The sequence below is a fragment of the Lolium perenne genome, chromosome 1 (assembly GCF_019359855.2).
Source record: "Lolium perenne isolate Kyuss_39 chromosome 1, Kyuss_2.0, whole genome shotgun sequence".
Lineage (NCBI taxonomy): Eukaryota > Viridiplantae > Streptophyta > Magnoliopsida > Poales > Poaceae > Lolium > Lolium perenne.
In genome coordinates this window covers 174,532,385-174,542,133 of record NC_067244.2, presented here as the reverse complement: position 1 = coordinate 174,542,133, position 9,749 = coordinate 174,532,385, and the positions used below count along the sequence as shown (strand labels likewise).

The 9,749-nt window shown below is 43.5% G+C and overlaps 1 protein-coding gene and 1 non-coding gene across 2 annotated transcripts; both read left to right on the top strand.

Moving 5' to 3' along the window:
• The first annotated feature begins 927 nt into the window (after positions 1 to 927).
• LOC127313299 (cytochrome c) lies at positions 928 to 3,421 on the top strand. Its single transcript, XM_051343839.2, has 3 exons — positions 928 to 1,139; positions 1,951 to 2,084; positions 3,015 to 3,421. The coding sequence occupies exons 1-3, from the start codon at positions 1,028 to 1,030 to the stop codon at positions 3,108 to 3,110; spliced, it is 342 nt and encodes a 113-aa protein (XP_051199799.1). The 5' UTR covers positions 928 to 1,027; the 3' UTR covers positions 3,111 to 3,421.
• Positions 3,422 to 8,179: 4,758 nt separating this feature from the next.
• Positions 8,180 to 8,261, top strand: TRNAS-AGA (transfer RNA serine (anticodon AGA)). The gene has a single exon. It is a non-coding gene; the product is annotated as a tRNA-Ser (tRNA).
• Positions 8,262 to 9,749: the final 1,488 nt, after the last annotated feature.

The window sequence follows — 9,749 nt, the reverse complement described above, 5'->3', positions numbered from 1 at the left end:
TTTAGTAACATTATTCAACTAATGGTGAAGACCAAATTGGTCTAGGGTCAAAATTTATAAAAATGCCATAGGGCATATGTGAGGGTTTTAGGGTTTTTCATTTATTTGATTTCTTTCTCTTTTTGATTTATTTGGTTGGTGATCTTCTCATGATCACATTAGGGTTTTAGGGTTTAGCTTATACACATAATAACAATCATCATCGCATATCAATCAAATGCACAAGTCCTATGCATGGCACTATATGCAATTTAAAAAGTTTTTGCTGGTTTGAAATTTTGCTCTCTGGAATTATTCTAACTTTCTTTTATTGAAATTTGAGATGTTACACCCTCTTAAAAAGGTCGGTTGTTACCTTCAACTGGCAGGATGCCCAAGTGCTATCCGCACCAACACCGGTGCGTGTGGAGGTGGGGACTACGTCATTGACGCGACGCGAGGAACCGAATTGTCACCGGAGCCATTACTCGTGCGCGGAAGACGGAACACACGCGTCCGCCGGTAGGAAGGCTCGAAAGGCAACGAGGCGGACACGTGCGCTGACCGTGTTGTGTCCGCCGACGCATCCATTTGCATTGGGCTGGTGGAGATACCCTAATTTCAACTAGGATCGGCCGTACCCACCAACGGACACGATTCCCCTTTCCCCATCCGACGACACAAGTGCACGGCGAACAAAGAAAAGCATGCGACCCGGTCCACACAAAGCCCTACACATCCAGCGGAGCGTTTGGTGTCCACGCCTACCACCGCCGACCCCCTGCCCTTTCCTTTTCCTCCAAAGACACGGAAACCTTCTCGAACCTCCCAGTCTCCCCAAACTACCCTCCACCCACACCTTGACCTGCGCACGACCCCAGGGGCAGTCCCGTACTTCCACGCCCCGCATCCGCCGTTGGACCGGTCTATACAACACAGCCCCCACGAATTCGCCCAGGAGCCAGCAAGGCAAGCAAAAGTTTCACTTGGCCTCTCCCCTCGAGTTCTCCCGGCGAGTCTCTGCTTCCGTGCGGCGGCGGCGGCGGCGATGGCTTCCTTCTCCGAGGCTCCCCCCGGCAACCCGGCCGCCGGCGCCAAGATCTTCAAGACCAAGTGCGCCCAGTGCCACACCGTCGAGCAGGGCGCCGGCCACAAGCAAGGTAAGGACCCACACCGCCCCCGCCATCGATTCCCCCCTGCGCCTTTCCTTAACCGTGCCCAGCCTCCGTGTGTCGGGCGCCTGGGTATGGGCGGATCTCGAGAGCTCGAGTTCGATCTGCTTGTGTAGACAGGCGGTTCAGATCAGATCGGGGGTTGCACGGGTAGATCTGCGTGTGCTCTTCGTGCTGTGACGAATAGCGCCCAGATCTGCTGCGTTTGGTGATGGGGGTACTCGGTTGAAGCAAGCGGGTTGTTGCTGCTTACGCTCGCGCTAGTGGATGGCTAGCTATATCTTCACGGCTTCTGGTGCTTTGCTGTTATTGCTGTGATGAATCTGTACGTGCCTAGAGATTACTAGTTTACTCGTTGCTCAGATCATGGTCTAGTATAGCAGGGCGTGCCTACGCGATTAGTTCTCGTTTCGAAAGCCTAGTTGCCTGATTAGCTCGATTAGATTGCTCCTGGCTTGCTGTCTCCGCTTGAGGTTAATCTAAGTTAGGTTGTTGAGTGTTTTGTCGCTATTATCTCAGAAGATAGGATGTTAGGGATCTGCTTATTCTGGGATTGATCTGAAGACATGTATACCTGCGCTTGGTCTGATTACATTTCTGGTTATTTTCAAGATTATGTAGCGTAGTGTCTCATGTGAGTGCTTTCGCAAAAAAAAGGTGTCTCATGTGAGTGCATACTAGTGACGTGTTAATTCATGGGCTGCTTAGGGTGTAACCTCAGATTATACCGTTCATTACTTACATGATCATCTGCTGGGAGGTGTGGCTGATAATAAGAGTTGTTGCTTGTTCTTTGCAGGTCCTAACTTGCATGGTCTGTTTGGGAGGCAGTCGGGTACCACCGCTGGTTACTCCTACTCTGCGGCGAACAAGAACAAGGCTGTGGAATGGGAGGAGAACACTCTGTACGACTACTTGCTTAACCCTAAGAAGGTATGTTTAATGATTAATCGATTCCTTAAGAAGTTCCATTTGCTGTGGTGTTTTGCTATGGAATGCTTGCGATAGGAGTTTCTGTTATCCACTCTGTGATCTCAGATGTTGGGATCTACTCCTGTGTGAGGGTGACAGTATGAAGTATTCTCTAACTTTGATTCGTATTCTTGTTTGAGGATGACGACTATAATTCTTGAACTGCGATTTGTCTTGCTTATAAGGAACCGTGTAGTTGCTGAAAGACATAATGGTGTTGTTATTTGTGTGACTGCCCACTTTAGCCTCTGGATGTATGTACATGATAGAATTTTTGTGTGCATACTGTATGCCAAGGTAGGGACTTCAGTTATCTAATTTGTGATTTCATCTGTTTAGATGTACTGCTGTTGTTTCTTCTCTTTCAAAACTGTGGAGAACCATATAGAAGTAGCTGAAAATACTTGGCCCTGGCAACTTGAAAATATTATTTTCTATATGAGAAAATATATGTTGTTTGCTAATTGATGAAGAGTAGCTATCAGCAGATCACAGATGTTAGTTGTGTCTATTTAGACTGTTTTAGCATGTTGGTTACTGACATACTCCACTATCCAAACAGCACCTCACAGTCGGTTATTGTTGGTTATGTCTAGGCATTCCAGCACAAATCTGATGCTAGTCTAACTTGTGTCCTTCAATCCACATTGGGATTGTTGTTTATGTTTTTCTTCTGGTGATAATTTGATGATGTAAAGTTTCTGAACTATTGAGAGCTTGAAGCTTGTTCACAATTCCTTCGGAATCCTTTATTCATAATCTGGTTGTTGTCCTGATTTCCTGAGCTCAACCTAAAATGGAGGGGTTTGGGGCTTCCTTCAGTTCATAGCATGTTCTTGTTATTCCCATGCATGATATCTTGTTAATACAAACCTTGTTATTCCCATGCAGTACATTCCTGGAACCAAGATGGTCTTCCCTGGACTGAAGAAGCCACAGGACCGTGCTGATCTCATTGCGTACCTGAAGGAAGCCACCTCCTCTTAAAAGGACATGCTGCTATAATCTTGTTGGGATGAGAGAATTCGTTTTACAGTTAATAAAAGATTAGACGTTACTAGTCACTCTGGTTTAACAGGGTGCAGTCCACGAGACAATTATCTTTTCTGAGTATCATGTTTATGATACGGGTTCCGTATCACTAGGTTTAGCTGCAAAAATCTTTGACAAGCTTTTGATTCAGTTGCTGGAAAATCCCAGCACGCACATTTTGACCACCAGGTGGTGGTGGAACTGGAATGCACCCGTGTTAATGAACATGAGATCGTTAAAGTTGTGATGTTAAAGCTTTCTGCCTATCTTGCTGAGCCATCAAATTCTAGGTTTTGATGTCTTGTCTTGTGTTTCTTTCCAGTTGTGATTTTGATGTTTCTGCTTGTGCCAAATGGTCTGCTTTATGCTGGTTTACTGTCCATGGACTGGCGAGCAGTTCAAGCCTGACATTTTTGTGCTCGAGATCCAGATCTTTTGCGCCGCCCCTGATGAGGTAGGCCATATGTCCAGCAGGTCATGTGTGGGTGCTTCGGCACTCCATCTTCTCCATGACGATGAAGCTGCTAAAGGTCAAAGAGCCATCTCCTACTCGTACCTGTGCTTCGATCTTACCCGTCACCTCTTGTCACCTTTGATCTTACCCGTCCCCCTGTTCTTGTCTTTGATCTTACCTATTGACAGAAAAACTTTACTAAAGTTTTTCTGTCAATGGGTACAAGTTTTTTCTGTACCCATCACCCGATAAAGTAAAAAGGTACCAGCAGGTGAAAAATACTTGGGCTTAAAACATATCAAATTGATCAAAAAAAAAATGATAGGGGTATAATTCTCACAAACCTAGCAGCGAAGCATGAGGTTCATCCTAACAACATTAAGGAAAAATTAAGTAGTTCAGAAGATTACGGTGACACTTATCAAATGTAGATTGGTAAATGGATATCTGGGTATAACTTATCAAATTTAGATTGGTAAATGGATATCTGGGTTGGTTAATCTGGCAAAAGATAACCCATATCCTATCATCATAGGGGGTGATTTCAATTTGCTAAGGTTTTCTCATGAGAAAAGTAGGGGCCGTTTCGACAACTATTGGCCTTTTTTATTCAATGCTGTCATCGACAGTTTGGATTTGAAAGAGATTGAAATGGTTGGGAGACAGTTCACTTGGGCAAATAATCTGCCGGAACCTACATATGAGAAATTGGATCGTGTACTTATGGACCATAATTGGGAATCAAAATATCCTATGGTCTCTGTACGGGCTCTCCCTCGTATTGAAGGTTTGTCGGATCATGCTCCCATTCCTTTGACAACCGGCAAGCATAGATCACAATGTAAACGCCAATTCAAGTTTGAATTAGGCTGGTTACAACGTGAAGGCTTTCCGGAAATGGTTAAGAGAGTATGGGAGAGACCTGTTGCTGGTTCTAGCCCTATCCAAAGGTGGAATAATAAACTTCGCGCTATGCGGAAGCACCTTGGGGGATGGGCAAGGCATGTAGCAGGTATTCTTAAAGCCGAGAAGCTTCGCCTTACTTCCTTGATCGATGAACTTGAAGCCCTTGCCGAGACACGGTTACTGTCACCGCAAGAAATTGATCTTAAGAATCAATATAATGCGCAGATGGCTTCCATGTTGAGAGAAGAGGAGCTTAAATGGTATCAACGATCTAAAGTCCAATTTATCCTAGAAGGAGATTCGAATACAAGATACTTCCACTCTGTTGCTAATGGCAGACATAGGAAGAAACTTATTCATTCCTTGGTTCAGGATGAAGGGACGATTGTGGGGCAGGAACAACTCAAAACATACATCACTAATTATTATAAGGGCTTATTTGGGGATCCGGATGAAGGAACTTTTACTATGGAAGAATCCATGATCCAGGATATCCCCCAAGTATCCCCAGAGGAAAATGCTTTTCTGACAGCCCTCTATTCCGAGGAGGAGGTCAAGAAGGCGGTTTTCCAAATGGAGCATAATAAAGCACCAGGTCCTGATGGTTTTCCAGCAGAGTTTTATCAAAACTTCTGGGAAATCATTAAGACTGATCTTTTAGCTTTATTTTCTGCATTGCACGAAGATCAACTAGAATTGTTTCGTCTAAATTTCGGTGAGATAATCTTATTACCTAAGGTTTTGGAGGCAGAGAGGATCCAACAATATAGACCTATCTGTCTCCTAAATGTTAGCTTTAAGATATTCACAAAAACCGCAACTTTAAGACTTAACTCGGTAGCTGATCATGTTGTGCGTCCGTCGCAGACGGCCTTTATGCAAGGAAGGAACATTCTCGACGGGGTGGTCACTTTGCATGAATCGGTGCACGAGCTTCATAGGAAAAAGTTGAACGGTGTTATTTTAAAAATTGATTTTGAGAAAGCATATGATAAAGTAAAATGGTCCTTTCTACAACAAACTCTTCGGATGAAAGGTTTTTCACAAGAGTGGCGTTCTTTAATTCACAATTTCATTTTTGGAGGAAGTGTTGCCATTAAAGTCAATGATGATGTGGGCAAGTACTTTCAGACAAAAAAGGGATTGAGGCAAGGCGATCCATTGTCACCTATGTTGTTTAACATAGTGGCGGATATGCTAGCCATTATTATTGAACGCGCTAAAGCAGACGGTCTTATTGAAGGAGTGGTCCCACATCTTGTTGATGGTGGACTCTCTATACTTCAATATGCCGATGACACAGTCTTATTTATGGAACATGACCTTGAGAAAGCAACAAATCTTAAGTTGATACTTTCGGCTTTTGAAAAGCTTTCTGGGCTTAAAATAAATTTCCATAAAAGTGAATTGTTAACTCGGTGATGCTCAACACGAGGCTTCCTCATATGCCGAACTTTTCGGATGTGGGATTGGCCAGTTCCCAATTAGCTATCTGGGTATTCCGATTCATTATCGGAGACTCACTTTAGCTGAGTGGAAACAAGTTGAGGAAAGACTTCAGAAACGTCTAACGAGTTGGAAAGGAAAGCTACTGTCTCTTGGTGGAAGGGTCGTTCTCATTAATTCAGTGCTAAGCAATATGGTACTGTATATGATTTCCTTCTTCCAATTGCCTAAAGGAGTCTTGCATCGATTAGATTATTTTCGATCTAGATTCTTTTGGCAAGGAGATGGTGAAAAGAAGAAATATCGTCTGGCTAAATGGAATATACTTTGTCGACCAAAAGACCAGGGGGGACTCGGTATCCATGATCTTGAGATCAAAAACCGAGCCTTACTTGGAAAATGGTTATTTAAACTTCTTTCAGAAGAAGGTATATGGCAAACGATTCTAAAGAGAAAGTATATGGGTTCAAAGGCTTTGTCCCAAGTGGTTTGGAAACCTGGTGACTCACACTTTTGGGCTGGTCTTATGGCGACAAAGAGATTCTTTTTCCCATACATATCTTTCTCGATCAGAGATGGATCTCAGATACGGTTTTGGGAGGATAAATGGTTAGGAAATACCACCCTTCGGGAACAGTATCCTGCTTTATACAGTATAGTCCGCCACAAATCTGAAACCATTGCAACGGTGATGCATAATTCTCCGAGTAATATGGCATTCAGAAGGGATATTCTAGGCCCTAGGCTAGAATCCTGGAATTCTTTGCTGCAACGACTCGAAAGGGTTCAGTTGATGCAGGGTCCGATGTGGTTAGATGGAATCTAAATGAGAGTGGAAAATTCTCAGTAGATTCAATGTATAAAGCGTTAATCCAATCAGACACGCCAGTTTTTACCAATAAAAAAATCTGGTCTATGAAGATACCACTAAAAACAAAGATATTTGCGTGGTATCTTTGTAGGGGGATAATTCTTACTAAGGATAATCTTGTAAAGCGTAATTGGCAGGGTAGTAAAAAGTGTGTCTTTTGTCATCACGACGAGACAATTGATCATCTTTTTTTCAACTGTCAATTCGCGAGATCTGTATGGTCAATAACCCAAATAGGTTCGACCTTGTATCCCCCTCAGAGCGTGGCTAATTTTTTTGGTCACTGGCTCAATGGGGTAGATCGTAGGTATAAAACTTTTATTAGGGTGGGAGCGATTGCCATTATTTGGTCGCTTTGGCTATGTAGAAATGACAAGATTTTCCATGATACTAACTCTTCATGTTTGCAGGTTATCTACCGATCCACCGCTTTGCTCCGTTCGTGGTCCTTGCTTCAGAAGCCGGAGAGCCGAGACCTCTTTATGGAGGTTTCTACACGGTTGGAGGATGTGGCGAAGGATATTTTTTCCCAACATGGATGGCGGCGTAATCTAAGGATAGAGTCCTAGGAGTCGTAGCTGTCTTTCCATGTCGCAGACTTTTGTGCTGGTTTTTTGTTTTCCTTGCGCGGATACTTCTTTGTTTTTTCGTGAGTGTGCGGCTGTGTGCATCTTGATATGCAGAGGCCGGGTGTAATACTTTTTATAAGTAATGAAAGCGCCCTTTATCGAAAAAAAAACTTATCAAATTTAGATTGGTAAATGGATATTTGGGTATAGGTTCTATGATTCCGATGGATATGATATTTCCTTTGAACCTATGGACAATATTTTATCCCATATTTTATCACATATCCGTACTCTTATTAGGTTTTACCCGGCGGGTAGTGAATACCTGTTAACATCCCTAACTATGACGGGTTAGTTGCATCTGCATGGCATCGATTTTGGTCAAACTATTGTTATTGTCATGCTGGCCATGCCAATATTGTTTGAAGAGGTTTTATGCCATCGATTGATGCCATCAAAACCGCAAGAAGACTCCGCATATAAGCACGCTAGCATGTTTTGATTTGGGATCAAACATTCAAAAAATATTTCTGTATAATAACTTGTTGAAAAGCTCAGCTCTACAATACAAGCAAGTACTGTGTTTATAAATTAGACAGCACACGAAAAAGCATGCAGCCTTTACCTTTTCTATGTTGCGAATTGCAGTGCAGCTTTACTACCTTTGCAGCTAATACGTGGAAAAACATGTACGCCGTACTGCTTGTGGGCTTGGTTTTCCTTTGCCATCACGGGATGACTTAGGCCTTGAGTACAAACGTTTGAAATAAAGCATTCTGTGGTCGTGCCGGAGTGGTTATCGGGCATGACTAGAAATCATGTGGGCTTTGCCCGCGCAGGTTCGAATCCTGCCGACCACGCGTTTTTGTTCTTCTTCCGATGAGCATGCAGAGTACCTTGTTCGTTTCTTTTTTCAGCCTAGCATCGTGTTAATGTTTTTCTTCTGAGCTGACCATCTTGTTCTGGTCTATAGCGCCTTTGCTCACATGATCTGGTTCATGTTGTCTTGCTACATTCCTTGTACTCCGTATCAAATACTTATACTCTGGAGAACCTAAGTGTGGAAACCGATTCCACTGTAGGAATATAAGAGTTGAATATGGACACAACGTTTGACTCCTATAAGTAGTGTATATATCACGTCAAAAAAAAGTAGTGTATATATTTTTGGCCGTCGTTTGTTGCCCTGAACAATGGAGATATGTCGACTGCGACACATTTGTATTACACAGTGGTTCACTTAAAAATGAAACACATTGGGCCACACACAACTTTGTCAAAATGTTAGCGGTATTTTGTATACTCACCAGAAAATCGATCCCACCCGAACAGGATGTCATCATCTGTTGATACCATCTTCAGTTGATACAATCTTCGATTGAACTTCCAGTTGAAACTTCACGGAGCACTCTTTGGTGAAGTATATCAAAATTACTGCCACATGTGGTATGTGATGCATACAAACAAAGAGTGATTCGATCTACATGGATGATTGATTGTACCATCCAAGATTACCTAGCACATGGTAATGCAGCAGGACACGACTACAAAGGAAGCCAAAGCTCGTGTCATGTGCTCAGATGATACCAGGTGTGTATTGTTAGGGAATATGCTTGTTGTATTACCAGGGGGCCAAAGGTCACAATATATAGTACATGTACAGGTGCACATATGCAGAAAGCCCCCTAACATATGGGGAAACTACAATATACAGATATATACATCTAACACCCCCCCGCAAACTCATGGTGGATCCACAACACTGAGTTTGGAGAGTAAGAAATCATCTTTGCGCTCGAGTCAGTGCCTTCGTAAAGAAATCCGCCAATGCAAATCTGAAGGCACATAATGAACCGCAACAACATCATCCCGTGCACTGTGCACGTGTGTAAAAAGCATCAACACCGATATGCTTGGTCAGCTCATGCTTGACCGGATCACGTGCAATGCGGATAGCACACATCTTGTCGGACAAAAGTGGAGTGGGTGTCGTAACAGAGACCCCAAAATCTGCAAGCAACCACCGTAACTAAGTCACCTCAGCAATCAACAAAGCTATAGCCCGCAACTCAGCCTCAACACTCGAACGGGAAACTGCGACCTGTTTCTTCGTCTTCCAAGCAACAAGCGAACCACCAAGAAACACACAGTAAGCAGAAAGCGAACGACGATCCGTAGGATCACTCGCCCACGTAGCATCCGAATAGCACCTTTGGAGCTGAGAGAGCTGGAACGGGAAAGAAAAGGCGACAGTGATCGTGTCACGAAGATAACGAAGAACACGGAGGAGATGACTATAGTGAACGGTGGTAGGAGATGAGACAAACCGACTCGAGAATATGAACAGG